The sequence below is a fragment of the Cupressus sempervirens genome, chromosome 6, assembly GCF_028749045.1.
Source record: "Cupressus sempervirens isolate cs-2001-9-10 chromosome 6, ASM2874904v1, whole genome shotgun sequence".
Taxonomy (NCBI): Eukaryota; Viridiplantae; Streptophyta; class Pinopsida; order Cupressales; family Cupressaceae; genus Cupressus; species Cupressus sempervirens.
This window is the reverse complement of record NC_143123.1, coordinates 64,083,394-64,102,321: the sequence shown is the minus strand read 5'-3', so window position 1 is coordinate 64,102,321 and position 18,928 is coordinate 64,083,394. Positions and strand designations below refer to the sequence as shown.

Sequence of the window (18,928 nt, the reverse complement as noted above, 5' to 3'; positions counted from 1 at the left end):
AATGAAAACAAGAATAAAGAGGAGGGTGAAACTAACATTAATGAGGGGGTTATCCATTCCTAAAATCACCTTAGACCATATTGATGTATGTGGCAAATCAAATGACTAAAATTCCTCTTCGCCTCCCATCAGCGTAACACTTAGTGCTTAAATGACTTTATTGTTATTTCTATCATCTTGCTTTTCTAATTCCACCCACGTGACTCTAAAAAACAACTCTCTCTTATATATTTAATATGTATCTATGTCTATAAATTAATAGATATTATATTCCTTAAAACAAATAATATATTAAAATATATTTCCCTAAACTGAAAAAAAACAACCCTTCTAAAATGAAAACCATGAATCAAAACTACCCTCCTTTCATGCCTCGTAGGAACTGCTGTTATTTATTAAATATTGGGATTGCGACTTAGGAACTTCTCCAAACAAAGGGGCCCCATGAGGTTGGTGAAATATAGGTACACCAACTCCTATCCCTTTCACACCATGAACCCAAGAAAAACAAGAATATAGCAGAACTGCCACTCCTAGAAATTATGTTGACAGAATTTGATTTTGAAGTGGGCCAAATGAGAAGATCAGTAAGTGGCCAGGTTGGAAGTATATGATGCCTTATATATGAACAGCACGCGCCTAAGCATCCATTTTGTGAAGTGCAGAATATTGTTGCATTGCATTCGCGCACAGCATGGCAATGGCAAGGGCGGCCATGCGCAAGATCTCCACCTCTGCCCTGTTGGGGCGTGGATCTGCTCTCACCCAACTCGCCCTGCAATCTACTGTATGTAGTTCGCACAAATCATAATATATTTTTTTCTCTTTTTCTACGCTTTTATAAAGATTCCGAATTCCAATACTTGAAAAAAGCCTTAAAGATTCATGTTAGGCGATGGATCACGTTAATGCTGGTTTTCAAATTTGATTACTGGCCTTTTGCAGAAGTTGCTCTATCATTATGGGGCGTGGAAGCCTTTAAAGTCTTATTTTTATTTTGGGTGTCGTTGCCTTGTTTATTAGGTTGCTCTGTCCAATGAGGCTGATTATTCTCGTCTTGAACGGCAGAAGTCTCATGTGACCGTGAGTGTTTTCTTTTATTTTTCTCTTCATAGCTTACGTAATTGTTGCCCCTGATTGATTCGCCATGTTCATTGAAATAGAGGATAGTATAATGTGTAGCGAAATTTTATCATAGAAATGTGGCTTTGGAAATAGCTCTTAAATAATGGACATTAAATAGATAGCAATTGCAATTACAAGCAAGAGAGGATCCACTGGGAATGCCACCAAAAATATTTCAGCACATTTTAATTTCAGAACAATCAAGTAAATATGAATGCACAAGTAGAAACTATATAGAAAATCATGGGGATTTAAACAGGAGGGGCCCTGGAAAGACTTATGCGTGACCAAAGGCTAGTGATAACAATTTTTTTAAACCTGAGTAGGAAACATTTAAGCCTGAAGTCTGATCAGAAAACATGACCAAGATAACAATGTATACAAGTTTACAATCCGAGAGTAAAGCATTAGAAGATTTTACCAAGAATACCAGTGATGGTCAACAGATTAGAGAATTGATCTCACTGTTACAAATACCTCTTTAATAATGGACACCAAATGGATAACAATTGCAATTATTATTGAGAGAGTACTCCTGGAAATGCAGCAAAACTAGTTCATCACATAATAGTTTCAGAATAATGAAACGAATGTAAATGCTTAAGTAGAAACTACATAGAAAATTATGCAGATTAAAAAAGGACGGGCCCTCAAAAGTCTTTGGCATGACCAAGATCTAATAAGAACATGTTTTCAATCTGACAAAGACGAATTAAAGCCAGAAGATCTGATTAAAAAATCATTACCGGATAATGATAAATACAAGTTTTTCATCTGAGAGCAAAGCATTAGAAGTTTTGACCCAGAGCAGTATTTAGAAGATTGATTGCACCAATGTTTATCTCTGACACCATGGTAATTTTCCAAGGACCAGAAGGACTCAAACCTAAGACCTCTAGTCAGGCATGCTAGGACTCTGTATTACAAAATCTGAAGTAAAGATTATTCTTCCAGGAGAAATAAAAAACGTTGTTGCTACCATACAGATGTTGATTGCTATCTAGGATTGAAATATGAAATCCACCATGGCCCTTTAGTTACGAATATGACGTTTCAGTGCCTGCTATATAATTTTGTAACTGAATTACTGCTTAGCGAAAGACACTTAAGCAAAAGGAAACTAGCTGAATCTAAAACAATGTATGAAGCTTCAAGATGAGGAATGAAGCATTCAAATTAGCTGTTTTGTCAACCAGATCTTGCTTCACATGAGATTGAATTAGATCTTTTTTAAATGTGGGATGATGCTACACTATTGTTTGCAACCAAATTGAAATATAACTATTTTGTACTATTAAAATATATGATACAAGAGTGAAGATGAATAATTATCTTTTAGCCTGACTAAGTGATTTTAGTTTCTACAAGAAGGTGGACTTTTGTTGAAGGTAAAAGTAACAGTACAGTCTAACCCATTCCATAGTTGTCTGGTAGGTGTTGCCTTTACCTCTTAATTATGGTTCTCTTAATTATGGTAGTAAAAAATGGCGGTTAAGGAGAATTGGACTAGTATTTCCAATCTTTCAGAGTCTCAAGATATATACACTTTGACTTGTGATGGGGAAACTTTATTGTTAAAAACCTCTATTAACATTTGAAATGGGTGTCAAGCCTTAACCCTGATTTTAATAGATCAACCTGAGAACTTGCACTCACAGGCCGACTTCTTGGTTGGCAGAGCAATTTATAGATATCTGTAAACATCAGAAACATAAGAAAATGTTGCTCTTAATTTATTTTTAATTAAAATGGATTGCTTCATGCATTACTGTGAGTTTAAGATACATCACCATTGCCTGTTACCTGAAATATGTGAGTTTAAGATACATCACCATTGCCTGTTACCTGAACTGTGAGTTTAAGATACATCACCATTGAGAATAAGTACATAAAGGAGATGGATGGATTCTCTTCGGTTATGCTTGAAACTTAAAATTTGAAGCATTTTTTGATGCAGCTAATGCTTTCCTTCTTGCAAACATTGTAATGCAGTGGCCAAAGCAGCTGAATGCTCCATTGGAGGAGGTGGATCCTGAGATTGCAAACATTATAGAGCTTGAAAAGAATCGGCAATGGAAGGTTTATGTCTAATTCCTCGACTACAACTTCTAGTAGCATTAATTTACATTCTCATTTTGCAATTCCTTTTTTATGTAAACATTATAATTTGTACAGTAACCTTTGTATTTTCAATTTCTAGTGAAAGATACATTAAATTATTTGTGATAAGAATTCAAGTTCGATTAAGCTGGATACCTTAAACATATGACAAGATGTAATAATTCTAGTGTTTGTTTCTTAGATTTTTTAATATTCTGTTTAATTGCCATCTATTTTGATAGTTTCTTCAATGCATCTCCAATTCTTTGTCAAGAAATGTGCAAACTAAGAACACTACACAAGGCGAGTTTTGTTTTGCATGGAATTATCTTCCTAGTTATTGGCTCCAGAATTATGTGGATCATTTCCTAGATATTATGAACAATGCTGACATCCTTTACATTGTCATGGACTGTATTGGTCATGTTGTTGGCAATTGGTTTCTATGTGCACATGCTTTGGCTCATTGGGTCAAGGGAAAGTCACATCATGGACCAACTGAGCTTTTATATTTGAATCAATAGAATCGGAGATCAATGAAAATATTATTTTAGATGACTAATCCATCATGTAAATTTAAATGGATACTATTGCTCTCTTTGAGGAGCAAGGAGCATTTTTTTCTCAATTATGGTTGGTTATTGAAGGATTTAAGTGCCATCCACTTTTCATTATGAATCCACTCCTTACTCGTCCAGTTTAGATCTACTTTACTGCCATCCAGCATAAAGAAAAGGATAGACTTGATTACAACATAAATATTTAGCATGATGATGAAGAACACAAAATAGATTGCAATAATAGAATAGAAGAAGTTTGCAGAATGTTCCAATATCAAATATGAAGTTGTAATGTTCTTTACCTGACAGGTAGTCCTAAGTAGTAAGAAGTGATAACCTCTGCGGAATCATTCAACATTAGAATACAATAACTGTGAGGCAGATCCTACAGTGATTGGCAGTGCACTTAATGTAGAAAATTAGGACAATATACCTATCCTACACAATGCTCATTAATATCATCTTCACACATCATACAATACCTTATTATAGAAAAGCAGGGCAGTTAACTTTCTCCACATGCTACTCACTAATATTGTTTTGATGCATTGTATCATGCACAAGGTATACAAGACGTAGAATATGATTTGCAAGTCTAACATTGCCACTCATGATGATATAAGGTCTCCTATGGCTACCCCTTTTGAATTACTTTGTTGTGGAACCTTAAGATGACACTAAATAATAATAGTTACCAAGATTTACATATACTTAATGCTATTCTTGATCACCTATACATTCATATTCGATCTTATTTGGTAATATTCTTTGATGGTATCATGACCCACAACTTTTGCTTATTTGATTTACATATAGCCTAGCTATATTGTTGGTCCAAGTCATCATGCCTTGGTTGCTTTCTATTATTGTAGTGTGGATTCTTCGAGTTCCCAACATTAATAGAAATACCCCCCTCTCATCTTCCACACGTTCCTTATGCTTTGGTTTAGGGGAGTGTTCTTTGCCACTCTTACACTAAATTACATGTGCTTAGTTTTGCTAAATAGTAAAGACTGAAGGTTGAGATATCAATATCTCTCATGCCGCGAGATGCCAATATTTTCCACAACTAATATACACATATCAATAATGATACCTTGATAGGATCAACTAGCTTTCATAGCCTACCTTGTCCATTGCTTAGGGTAATCATTCTTCATTTGTCACAATGCACATCTTACCACAAAATCCACAACAATGCAAGGTTTATATCAATATGCAACTTGATTGATAGATTTTTTTTTCTTTTTGTGTAGATCTAGAACAAATATAACATCCATGACTTTGAATTTTGTGGAACCGTTCAAGACAACCCTTGCCTCATTTCCTTCATTTGCATAAGATCTCTCACTTAGTGAAACAAAATCTTTAGAATTTGCATCAACATTAAATTTGACATTTTGCCCTATGGAGGGTGATTTAATGAGATGGTCCAAAATCAAGGAATCAACAACTATTTGCATCATCATAAAAGCATACTCTTCCCACTTGGAGCCCTGTTTTGCTTCAATAGTTGATCCCATGACTTCTTTCAACCTAAGTTACTGATTTAGGTGCGAATGCAGATGTGGGTGCAAGAATGGGGTGCACAGATGTGTGATTCTTTTTTTGGGCTTTGGATGCATTATATATATATATCCCATGACTTCTTGCAGCCTAAGTTACCAATTTAGGTGCGGATGTGGATGTGGGTGCAAGAATTGGGTGCACAAATGCGTGCTTTTTTTGTTTTTATTTTGGATATATATATATATGTTACATGCAAAGGAATGCAAGAAATGTACAACATTAAAGCATTTGATAGTATGATACTTCATCATGGATCAAGATATTTCATATTTGATAGTTGACAAATATTCAAATTGAAATAAGTTCAATAATTAATAACTTAATAAGCCATATCATCTACATCTATGTTCACGATTCCAATGCAATTTGAATTACAAAATCGAACTTTAGTTCATGATTCACTAATAAGATTCAGATTCATAAGGATTCTCAATAAAATCTACATCCTCATCATCTCTGACTGCTGCAAGTTCAAGATCATTTGAACCCAAAACGGTTCCACTTTTACTAGATGCACTGTGTGTTGTGATGTTATCATCATCCTCTATGATTGTGGTAAGATCTTGAAATGTTGCATTCAAGTTGGCACACTCAAGGGCTACATCCCAAAGCTTGGCTGCTCCTTTCTTGTAGTGATCCTCCTTATGTGATAAAAGATGCAAGTCGGTATGAATGTAAACCAAGTCCTCAACATTTTTTGAACCAAATTGGTTACACTTCATTGAGTGGATAAAGGAGCATGTAGTCCAATTCTTTTCAGCAGTAGAACTTGCAACCTAGACAATGTTCACACAATTAAACATAAAAATGAAAACAAATTAAAGAATTGATAAGTAGGAGATATTTTCCATAGCAAGTCAAATTGTGATATTTCTATCAAGATTTAACTGTGTAGTTTTTGAATCAAACTCATTGACCCATATATCATGAGTAGTTATTCACACTTGAATCCATCTCTCATGAGAATAAATAGAACACTTATCACTCATTGAATCTAGGTGATGCTCACAGAGGTGAAGCACAGGGACTTCTTGGGAGGTCACCCATCCCAGTACTACTTCAGCTCGAGCGCGCTTAACTATGGAGTTCCCTCCATGGTTAAACCCACTCTGCTTGCAATCCCATTTGCAAAACCTTCACCAAGTGTTGTGCCTTATGAACCATTCATTAGAAAGCCCCTTAAGCTCATAAATTGATAAGTAGTAGATATTTTCCACAACAAGTCAAACTGTGATATTGCTATCAGGATTTAATTGTGTATACACCTTTTCATACCCGACACTTGCGTACTCAGCCGGTGCTTTATTGAAGGCTGCCACTATTTCCTTCCAATGCGGTAATCTCACCAAGTTGAAAGGAAGACCATTGGAATAGAAGCAATGTGCAATGTCTTGATCAACAATCTCTGTTGCCTCCTTTTTGAATGGACCTCTTTTGCAGGCAATAATTTCTACTCCTTCCTTGTCCTCTTCAATATGGGTACTTGCAAGAATGGATGTTTGGAGGATACACTTGGTTCAGTGGGTAATTGCATTGTTTTCTTTTTGCACAGAGGTAGATAAGAACTTTGTTTTGATCTTTTAACCAATTTATCAATAGCTTCTTGCTCTTTTATATATAAAGCTATGTGTACATTAGACATCCCCTTCCCATCTTTGCCTTTGCACATGCCCATTCCTTGGCCACCAGGGCCCATAAAATGAAGTTTGACCTGAGAATATGAGCTATTGAATACTTTGCCTTTGTTACTTTGACAATAATTACACTTCCAAAGATTTGAGCTACCTTTTGAAACTTGTTATAGTCTTGTGGTATGTCTCCATTAAGGAGGTCTTACATCAATTTTGAAACTATCGGCTCCTTGCCCTCCCACTGGACTTTGACTATTGATGACAACCATTCTTGTACAATACTATCTAATTTCTTGCTACAAAAGGAAATAAAATAAATTTAAATTAGAATTTGTTTATATACATAAAGCATACAAGTGCAAAAAAATGATACAAAAATATAAAAATAGATAGCTAAATTTCTTTCTTTATTTTTTTTAAAAGAATGAAAAAAACTTGAAAAATTTCTTCCCAAACTTGAAAGCATTCATCAAATTCTCAAAAAATTTCATTAAAGAAGTCAACAATGGGATCAAATGCTTACCTTAGGTGCTTAAAAATCCTTTGTGAAAGCTATCTCTCACCCCACGAACGATCCTTTTCGAAAATAATCCATGTAACATCAACATTAGGGTACGTCAAGATGAGTTTCCAGGACGGGGGGACAATGGGCCTCAATTTCGGGATGGCAGGGGGACGACCAAGGGACGACGTTGAGGGAACAATGGGGCAAGTAGGGGTGTTGTATACAATACATATAGAACTTGAAATGCTAGTTATGATGATGTTTCAGTATAAAATAGCAAATTGAAATACTTGAAAAGAGAAAAATTGCAACACAAACTTGAACCATTGAACATTCAACATAGTAACATAGTACATACCAAATAGTAACATTCAAAAAGTAAGAATCAAATAAAAATTCAAGTACTCCAAGTACCCGGTGTGGGGACGTCTGGAGGACAGGTACTCCAAGGTTTGGGAGGGGGTGCAAGTCCCCGTGATTCATTGAAAATAATCACCTTGCCTTCAAAATGCCGAAATGGGAACCAAATTAGAAGAGAACCTAGATGCAAATGAAATGGGATGTAAAATGATTGAATGACCTCTTTTAGGGACGTTTTAGGATTTAGGAGCAATTTTTTTTTTTAAAAAGTCTAATCAGCACATGTGATAATTTGCTTTAACTTTAAGTTGTTATCTTTTGCAAAAAGGCATCTGAATAGACGCTGGGTCCGCAGATGCCTAAGGAAGCGCCTAGGTGCCTTGTGGATTCCACCCAGAAGTGCATCCCGGGCATTTGGATGTGCTGTGAAAATTGTCTACAATTGGATTCTGCCATTTATAATTGTCTCATTTTTTTTGCAATAAAAATGAGCCAACTTTTTCAAAGGTGAGAGCTTGACACTGACCAATATATGCAAGGGCTCCAGAAAAGTTTCAAATGGTGTTGACAGACTATAGGTTATATGAGCAGCCCATCCTCTTCATCTACCTTTTTGGTAATGGTGGAAAGCTAATCTATTTGATCTTTCTTCTTAAGAAGATGCATAGAAAATGACCCACACTTACTTTTGTGGATAAGTACAAAAACTTCAAAAACTAGACTGATGTTTTTTAGATGTTCAGTACTTGTTTTTCAACCTCTCCCAAAGTTCATGAGCAGAAGTGGCATTTCAGATCTTAGGATTTAAATTATCAGAGACTTTAAGTTTTAACTGCAGAAGGGCTTCCTTTTGATGGTTATCCAAATCAGCAAAAGGTAGTCGATCTGGTTTTGGTTTTGAGGATTATTTTATCACGTCTTTTATTTTGAATGATTGCAAGTATTTTGTGACTTGAGATTAATATTTTGGCTTGTGAAGTTCTGGCTTCCAGGCAAAATAAGATATTGAATATTGACCATAACTAGAGTTTCTACCTAGGGTTTTATATGCAGTTTCAGACTTGGGAACTTTGAGAATATATAATTGGGATTTGGAAAATTTAAATTATTCATAAAATAACTTGAGTTTTTCTTAGAATGTTCTGAAGTTGGCAAAATCTCAGATTTGACAGCAGATTTAATGCACAACACTAAGTCCCACTTTAAGGTTTCTTTCATGTGGCTAGGGTTAGGGCTTTCCAGACGTGCAGCATTTTTTTCAGAGTATTTATTTGTGAAAGAAACTTGGCTTCAACAGAGTTTTCAACATTTCAGCTTCCTTCAACATTGTTTCAACAGGTTTCGACTCAGTCCTTGCATGACAATTACTTTGACAGTTCTGCTAGGATCATTATTTTCTTCCTTTTGTTGGCCCTTTAACATACAGTTTTAACTTTTTAGTTTTTATGGTTCCTGAATTCTTCTGATGTCTAGTTCTTTTCTGCTCTGATACCAAATTCAGAAGAATAAATGCACAGAAGTTGAGACAATTGTGTGGCACACACTGTCTATGGTCTATTTATGCATCCACAGGGAAGTTATATTGATAGTTACGACTTAAATTGTGTAAGTTACATTTTTGGATATTACTAATGTGATGCTATTAATTATTATGTTATTATCATAAGCAGTATATGCCTGTGTAAGAAAAATTCCAACATTGTATTATATTTAACATGTTTATTAATGTTAGTTAAAAATTAATAATTACATATTCCAAATGCTTGAGTGAGATTGCAACTAAATTTGACACAGATAATGAAACATGTATCATCCATTTTATTATTGTGCTTGTAGCTTCCAGGTTACAAGATGGGAAGTTCTACATTCTAAACGTATGTATGTCTCAGGTGTTAGCTGTAACAATTGTAATCACATGTTTCGCATTGTAAAATCTTATTTTTTTGATGGTTTGACCAAATTAGTATATACTAGTTTGAGCTTGTGTAAGACTTGGAAGCTGTTTTCTGTGTAGAAATTTTACTTGGATATCATCTTTAATTTTGCTAACCGTAAAATTATTTGGGCCTTGACAGAGTTGCAAATTATTTGAAGTCATGTAGATAGGAGATGATTTGTATCTCAGTACTGATAATTGCATTATCTGTTACAGGGCCTTGAACTCATTCCTTCAGAGAACTTTACTTCATTATCAGTCATGCAGGCTGTTGGATCAGTTATGACCAACAAATATAGTGAAGGCTATCCTGGTGCAAGATACTATGGAGGAAATGAGTGAGGCCTTTATACCTTATGCTTCAACTTGATTACTTAAATTATGCGATATTCCATATCACATAAATTTGTTTAACATATTTGTCAACTACTTTGGAAAAACGACAGGTTTATAGACATGGCAGAGTCATTATGCCAGAAAAGGGCCTTGCAAGCATTTCGGCTGGATCCAGAAAAATGGGGAGGTTGGTAGCTACCCAATTTTGGCTTTGAGCAGGGTCTTCAAATCTAAAAATCTATTTCATTCTGTGTGTTAATTCACACTCCACCCAAAACTCATGGAATTGTACTGGTCTTACAGTTGAGTCTTGTTTGCTTTCTTTATTTAGCTTTCCACTGACAGATGTCAGACTACAACTGTATGGTGTTTCTTAATATTACTAGCTTACTTTTGGTTTAATGGTAAGTAATTTGGTCATAGTTAGTGCACTTGGACTTGGTGGGCCAAAAATTCTGCTTGGAAAAAGCTTGGTATGCACGAGCTTTTCCTACAGACTCTGAGTTTCGTGCGACTTTGGCATTGAAATTCACTCAAATTCTTTCCCAGCAACTTCAAGTACATAGTGTCTTGCTGAGTATTCAGCGAGTAGTTGAATAATAGTTTTGATTATTGAGAGTTTTGATATGTCTATATGGACTTGTTGCTTATGAAGCGTTTGCCTGTCAACCTAGTGCAAACATCTAACAATTCCCTAGATGTGGCACCTTGAAATGTTTTTAAGTAAATTGTATGTTAGTAAGTTTTTTGTTGGCGTTGGTAGAAGCTTTCACAAACCAATATTGAAAACCTCAAATAATCAATACCCAAAATTTTGAATATTTTCTGTAAGCATACTTTTAAAATTACCAGTGCAGATTCAACAGTGCAATTTCTTCAATCCTCACAATCAGCAATTTCAGTTGCTTAGTCAAATTTTAAGAAAATAAAAAAATGGTGCGAAGTCCATGTTACAGGCCTCCCTCTATTTGAATCCCACTACTTGTGCAAGAACTTGCGCTGTCTTAGTACTGTTAAGAGAATTCTAAATTTTTCCAGCAGAAGTCTGACTTGTATATTTAGAAGTTTGCTGGCTTCTCATTTGCTCCATCTTGATTAATCATTTTGGCATCAAAGCATAGTCCTTACTCCAAAGGCCCATTGCCTTGCAGTCAGAATGATCTGGGCTGGAGTGAATGACAAGAATGGACTCATTTATTTCCCAATAATATCGTTCATTCATAGTTCAAAGTATTGTTATTGGCAATTTATCACCAAGGGCAGAAAACAAGGTATTGGGAAATATCAGAGATAAGTCTGAAACTTATCGGGAAAATATCGAGAACTTAAAACACTGTTCAAATACAATTAGAAATGCATTTCTTTTTGCAAAATTCAATAAGACGATGCATCTAATGAGTGGGTAAATGAGTAAACAAAACAAATAAGCTGATCTAGATATATATAAATGCAAACAGGTAACAAAACCGCATCCTCATGTAGAATGCTGATGGTTGGTAGCCATAGTATGATAGTTTAAACTCTGAAGAAAACTAAAAATAGAAAATTGCCTTTGTAAAACTATAAGCAAATACAAGTACAATATCAAAATAGTTCACCCTTTCTGTCCTCTCCAAACCTGTTTTTGCAATAAAAAAGTTCTGTTTTGCCCTTTTTTGGACTGATGCTGTGTATATGTGTCCACAGGCGATAAGTTTCTGACTTATCGCAATAAAACATCAAGTTATTACTGATATTTTGCAAGTTTCTCTGCAATATTTTGAAATTTTCCTGCAATATTTTCCTGCCAGAAAGTTACGTAACTTCTCACGCCACACATCTTCTCGCAATAAGTGAACTTCAGAGTGATGAAGACTATGCTAAATCAATATTGAAAATTACTGAATATAGATTCACAGGTCTGAATCTGAACTAGTGTTTATTCGATCCCCAACAAGGCAGAACATTTATTGATTTCAATGTTCTCTCTTGGTCTGACTGATTTGATATTAATATTACCTCAAATAGGCATGATTACAAAAGGCACGTCATGAGTGGACATATCTCATGTCTGCTCACGATATGACTTTATATTTAACAACTTAGTCAATGTAATCATTAGTTTGTTTAGTTAATACATTGCCTAATATAGCTTTAGTCAAATTACCGATCTGCTATAACCTTATAGATCATTTTCCCAATCACAAAGAGGCTCATCAATGGCATGATTTGATCTGCTCATACAATCACGTTTAAGAGAGGATAGATATACTCAGAATCTGTAAGTGTAGATAGAGTTTCAAATTTGCTATGAGGTGATAGAATTATAGTCTTATAATTCATCACCCGAATAACTGACCGGAGCTACAATGTCTTAACACTCCCTCTTAGCTAGGGAAGATAACTAAGTATACCTCAATTTAGATATCACATAACTCGTGATATCAAGGAATATAGAGAACATCAAGTCACATGACATTCTTATTTCCTAGTTATGGTATGTGCACTGACATCATGTCACATGATGTCAACCACAACATATCATGCATGTCCAAGGATATTACGTCACATAATATCCACCATGATTATTTCATAAAGAACATATTGAGTCACAATTGATATCAAGTCAACATGATATCCATCAATACATCCAAGAGATATTAACTATCAAAGACATTTCCATGAATATCAAGTCAGCATGATATTCGTCATGATAGTGAACATTGTAAAGTCGTCACCTTACAATGTTGAATACAATTGTACATTATCAGAAAGATTGTCACCTTTTAGTAATGTACACAGGGGGCCTATAAAGTCATAGAGTCACACATATGACAAAAGAGTTTACATAGATTCATTATGGATTCTCTCACATAGTGATGTCATGGCATCACACACATGACATCCACCATGAACCATATTAGAGGGTGGATCCATCATGGCTCAATCGACGGGGTGAAAACAATGACTTTCACCTCAAAATTTCTCTCTCAAAGAAGAAACATGCAAGGACACAAATAATAGATCACTGATGTTGAAGTTCCTTTTTCAGCTACGACTTCATTCTCCAACATATCAAGCTTGTCCCAAAAGTACACAAAACTTCTCTCTAGCATGAGGCTTAGTGAGCATTGTCGGCCATTTTTTCTTCAGTGATAATGTACCTCAACTAAAAGTTAGAGAAACCATCCCATCATGGTTAACTCCCTCTGAATCAATATCATTGGATGCCAACAAATGTAGATCCTTAAGCTGCTCCCTCTGTGACGAAGGCATGTCTTGTTCATATACTCCAATCATGGAAAATCTCTTGTTCCAATGGACTCATCATTAGGCACATGATTTATTATTTTGATAAAAGCAACTTCCCATACACGCATGTACTTGTCTGATTCCATTGTAACACAAGTGAATCTAATGTGGATTTGTCCCTAGATTTGGCTACATCAGGCATTCATGCTAATTTGGCTTCCTTCTAAAGCTCCTAGTACATTCGTCAACCTCTTGACCTCCTCATGCAAGACTGCTTATAAAATAATGCTATTTTCCTCTTCTTTGAAAATGTCTCAGCCATTAACTTAGTCCCTTGACTGTAAGCATTTAACTATCCATTTATCCTCAAAGATCAATTGAATCAGCTCCTCTAGCTGCTCCCTCAAATGTACCTTTCTTTTTTTCCCGCAACAACATCCCCAAAGGAAAAGATCAAGGCAATAATAACACTTATAGTACATCTAGAAATACAATGTAATACTCAAATATAATATACTTATCTGCACATCAACATCCTTGATACAAGTTGCTCCAAAGAAGGTTCGTATACATAAAATCCAAAAATGCCTTCATATCAATATTTGTCAAATAAAATTTGAGTCGTCATATGTGTTTCCAGTTGTCATTATGAAGGTTTCTAAAATATTTTATTTGTAAAGTAACCACACTCTCAGATTGTTTGAGAGACACCTCTCCTTTGAATCATCTTCCCTTTGAGGATGTTTAAAATGGGAATGAAACATTGGTTATGATTCCCCCCACAATGTGAAATTCCAACTTGTAGAGAATTTTCAGTTCAATGTCATGCATCAACCTCTAACAGTTATTAGTCATCAACCTCTATATCTAAGAACATCACCACATACAACCAATTGTCCCTTGATGTTTGCACAGAGTCTCTTTCAATAGTTATCACAATTTACAGTCCCTACTTAAAAAAAACTTTGCCCCGAGTAGAAAGTACAACTTCCAATCGTTAGGAATGAAATCTTCAGTTTGAACCTTTGATATTTCTCTTATCAAATTCCCTTTGCAACATACAGGCTGCAGTAATTTGCAGTTCAGTGTAATATAGACAAATGCTTCATGTAATGTATGAGGTAGTGAAGTTAATATCTAACAGATCGTATGTTTGGAGAGGGGTGAAGAATTATTATATTCTAAGTCAGATATGGTCACACAACACTCCTATAAATTTCCGTGTTATATTGGTGTGGCTTCATCAATCGTTCTCTCCCCCTACGTGAACTGCAAATTTTTTATTTCTCAGGGCTTATATTGACATAACACTACCTAATTATTCTTGTTACTTCATCTTCCGTTCAACTCCATAAACATTGATGCTTCCAAGCATTACATTCACAACTATAATGAAGACTAGTGCCCAAAACATCATTCTTTTTCAGATCCGACATCAATTTTAGAATCTGAGAGTCTACATCAGCTACCGATGCTGGTTAGACTTCAACTTGCCGTGAGTATAATAGGAGGTGCCCAATATCCAATGTCCATAATAGGAGCTATTGTTATGTTGTTCGCCTCCTACTATGAACTCTCCTCCACTCTCGCTTTAGTGCTCGACTCGTCCAACTCTACTTTCACTTCTCTTCGAGTCACTGCCGTCACTTGACCAACTGTCAAGGTACCTTTCCAATTGTTGTCCTCACTTCATCCATGTGGCTTCATTCCATGGCTTCCATTGCCTTCTTCCAGTCAGGTGGAATGCTCATGTGGTCTACCCCTTCCATATGGACCGGGTTCACCTCGCCAACTAGCAAGGGCAGTTTAGGCGACTGACATATCTCCCTCACTAAGTTCAACACAACACTAGCAAATGCATTTGCATTGTTCTTGGACATCTTTCTTCTTGCACTACGTAGATGGAATCAATGTTCTGCCTCATATGAGATAACTCTTTGATAGACATCGTGCTTCTCTTTTGAGATAATGTTCTCCATCAAATAATTATCGCTCCTTCAAAGTTTCAATTATTATTTTATTCCATAAAAAATATCGAATTGTCTCCTGTAAATGATACTTGCAAATAAATAAGAATTAGCAGAAGTCTAGTTTGACATCAAAGATGTATCAACTATCATATAATAATTGGAAATGGATTATTTCATTGTTTTCCTAATCCAGATATAATATTTCAAGAACTGGTAAGAAGCAACCGCCTATCATATTATGGCTATTTCAATGCCAAACTCCAAATCCATGTGCAGGAACATAGGGAAACTCATTGCTCAACATTTTAATACTGCGGTTACCATCTTTAGGAACCAATATTTGTAGACACGTTGCTAGGAATATATCAGTTTGATATGGTTGCTTCCGCTTCTTTTCATTGGAATCGTGCAACCCCTCCCCAAATATTTACCAAATACTCATTTTTCACGTATGTCTTTAAAAGAACCCATAGGGAGAGGGAAATCGAATTCTCCATTGAATTTTGTATACACAGTATGTAGTAATTGTTACTCAATTTTCACACATGTTCAAATGGAGGAAAACATACATGCTTATCACTTTTTCTTTTTTTTAAAATTTTTTAAAAATTTTTTTAAAATTTTTTAAAGAGGGGTAAACGCTTTGACCTGGAGCTATGAACCAGTGAGGCCACAAACGGGGGACCTCATCCCCATGAGATTTGAACCTTGATGGCAAGGATAACAACACAACAACTTAACCATCACAACATGCCACTATTGGCAACATGCTTATCACTTTCAAGTAATACTCAGAAATGCATTAAAGGAAAACATTTAATTCATATTGAAATAATATACAATGTTTGTATGATGGAACAAATCATGATGGAAAGAAGATGCTGAAAGTAAATTTCTCTCACACATGCTGATATACATCCGTACTCTACTGAAATCAGTAACATGAAAGAGGAATAAAAGGAGAAAAAGGTCATAGGCACCAGTCATTGCCTATAATGATTGGTTGAGTGGCATCCATCCGCATCCATCTTTTTGCTGTCCTGAATCTTGCCCTTTTCATGCTTCCAATACTTGCATCCACAAAAAAGAATAGGTTAGATCCGATGGATCTAAGCAATGCTGATAACTCACTTCACCTCACATTCATCATCCTACATGCTATTCATCTCAGCAAAATAAAGACGTACATCAGCAGATAGAGAAGCCAATCACGAAAAGAAGAAGTATTAAAGGGATAAGTCACTTCGATTTGAAACCTTTTGCTGATAATAACTGAAGAAAATAGAGTAAACGTGGCCAAGTGGGATTAATATGTATATCAGGATCAAGAAAATGAAACATTAAAGGGACAAACTAAAAAGTTTCCAAACCTTTTGTTTCACAGTGATGTAAGGAAAAAGTGAAAATTCAGTACTTGCAGTTTTCTTGGAAGCATATTAACAATCATTCAGATTGAAGGCTGATTATTCAGCAGATTCCAAACAAGCTCCAGCAGAAACCCAAATATAAAGAAGCATATTCAAGTAAATGAGGTAAAAAAAAAGAAAAAGAAAGAGATGCAAAATCAGATCAGAAATTACCAGCACACATGGCAAAATTTCCAGAGATTAAGTTCACACAGCAAGAATCAAGGGTTATATCCAGAACTTGAAAAGTTGCTGCTTATTTACAAAGAAACACAGTTCAAATTTGATTTTGTATCTGTTGTTCAAAAAATAGAAAAGCAGGATTTTTGATTGACAGTCTTGGCGACTGTTCTGCAATATTTCAAAGGATTCTTTCTGGAAATCTAAGCATCAGATAAATCATACAATGAAAAGAAGATGTATGCCCATTTAGTGGAACCTGTGATTGAATGGATTGTAAATTGCATTTTCTATCATCCAAATCAGGAGAAGACAATTCATCTTCTTAGATGTTTTGGTATTCAGAAAAATGTTTTCAATCAAAACTCAAAATGCTCATTTTCTTTCTGTTGGGGTTCATTATTTGCTGAAGCAGCTACCTGCACCAATTGTTAGTAATCATGCCATGGTGCTGTTTAAGCTTGTAGAAAATGCTGTGGACCTTTTCAATGGCCCAGGTTGCTTAGGTTCGAATTATGTGCTCCAAGAGAATTTTGTCATGCTGTCTTGAGTGACTTGCTGGAGGTTATCACACAATATTCAGATCTAAAGTTGCATTATTAAAATTATGGATAAGTGAAACAAAAACCCATAAAAGAGAAAACCCACAAAAAAGAACAGATTTGGCATCTAAACAGCAGCAAAAATCACAAGATAATGGTGTTTTTCAGCTAAGAAATTGCAGGATCTGAGCCATTCATGGTGGCTAGGGTTTCAAAATAACCCTGCTGTGTTTTGCCTTTGCTTTCTCATAAACTTAAGATAACAAATGACTCTCGACTTCCAATTTTTATGCATTCCTTAATTGCCATCTATAAAATTTCGGGTCCATGCGCATAATAAGGGTGTTTTATATTTTATTAAAATAAGTAATATAGATTTTATTTTTTAATGTCTATGTTATTATTTTAATAAATTATTATTATTGCATTTCAAGTAAATTGTAAATATTATTATTTTTAGTTGATAAATTATAAATCAACTACTAAATGATAATAATTTTAAAATGCAATTAAATAGTAAGTTAAAAAGGGGAGAGTTTGTTTAATAAAAGAGAGTTGCATTGTAATATCGAGTTTAACTAGGAGTGTCAAACAGTTGAGAAGGTGTTAACATTTTTTAAAGCCAAATTTCAAGGGGGAGCCTCAGTTGCTATTTTTGGAAGCCTAGTTCAGACTCAGGAGTTTGGAGTCAATTATGGAGTTCTTTGTGGCAGTTTTGGGGTCTTTTTTAGACTTTTTCTATGCATGGTTGGTCAAGGCTCAGTTTGAGATATATGAAACATATTTTTGGAGCTGTTAGGGGTTCTTGATAAATAGTTAACTCATTATTTCGACCCAGACTTCCTGATTTGATGGAAAGTGGTATTGTTTTGGGAGATTGTTATATACCCCCTCTTGTTTTGGAAGAGGGGGTTCAGATTTTGAGAGAAGAAGGATGCTTATGTGATTTTGTCCTTGGTATCTTTTTCTGGATTATTCTGAGCTATTATGTAGAGATATTGTTATTTGGGCCTTTGATTGGAATACAATTTTCATTGGAATCAGCTTTGGAGGGACTTGGTTGTATGCTTTGAGGTGATTGACGTTATTCAATTGTGTTTTGTTGATAGACCTTATGAATTGTGTCTTGTCTTGCATCTTCCTTATCTGATATTTGTTTTCATAGGTTTTGAGTTGTGTTTTCATTATTGATATATTTGATCGTGATTAGTTTCCTTTCATATATTTTCAAATTCTAACCTTCTCTTAAAATATTGATATGAAATAGCAGTTCTTCCAAGCTAAGGTTTTGTGATTATCTGTCAAAACTTTCATTGTGTTTCAAGTATAACAAGATTTTGCATCATCAGTTCTGGTGTATCACCTTATTTTTATCTATTGGCTTTTCATGTTCAAGTTAATCTTTTTACCCTTTCCAATACAAGTTTTCATGTCTCCATTAGCATAAGTAAGGTATCAAATATATCAGATAGGAATT

The 18,928-nt window shown here is 35.0% G+C and overlaps 1 protein-coding gene and 1 long non-coding RNA gene across 3 annotated transcripts in view; both read left to right on the top strand.

Moving 5' to 3' along the window:
- The first annotated feature begins 542 nt into the window (after positions 1–542).
- Positions 543–18,928, top strand: part of LOC149551141 (serine hydroxymethyltransferase, mitochondrial-like) — a 68,222-nt gene continuing 49,836 nt past the window's right edge. Inside the window, exons 1-5 of one of the 2 annotated variants that reach the window (XM_089786711.1) lie at positions 543–787; positions 1,024–1,083; positions 3,118–3,204; positions 10,003–10,124; positions 10,233–10,309. In XM_089786711.1, coding sequence (XP_089642837.1) covers positions 695–787; positions 1,024–1,083; positions 3,118–3,204; positions 10,003–10,124; positions 10,233–10,309 — 439 coding nt within the window. In that variant the 5' untranslated portion in view covers positions 543–694. The remainder of the gene's footprint in view (positions 788–1,023; positions 1,084–3,117; positions 3,205–10,002; positions 10,125–10,232; positions 10,310–18,928) is intronic. The other variant, XM_089786712.1, reaches the window with a different exon arrangement.
- On the top strand, positions 9,075–9,725 carry LOC149551142 (uncharacterized). Its single transcript, XR_016352674.1, has 3 exons — positions 9,075–9,188; positions 9,352–9,455; positions 9,687–9,725. It is a non-coding gene; the product is annotated as an uncharacterized LOC149551142 (long non-coding RNA).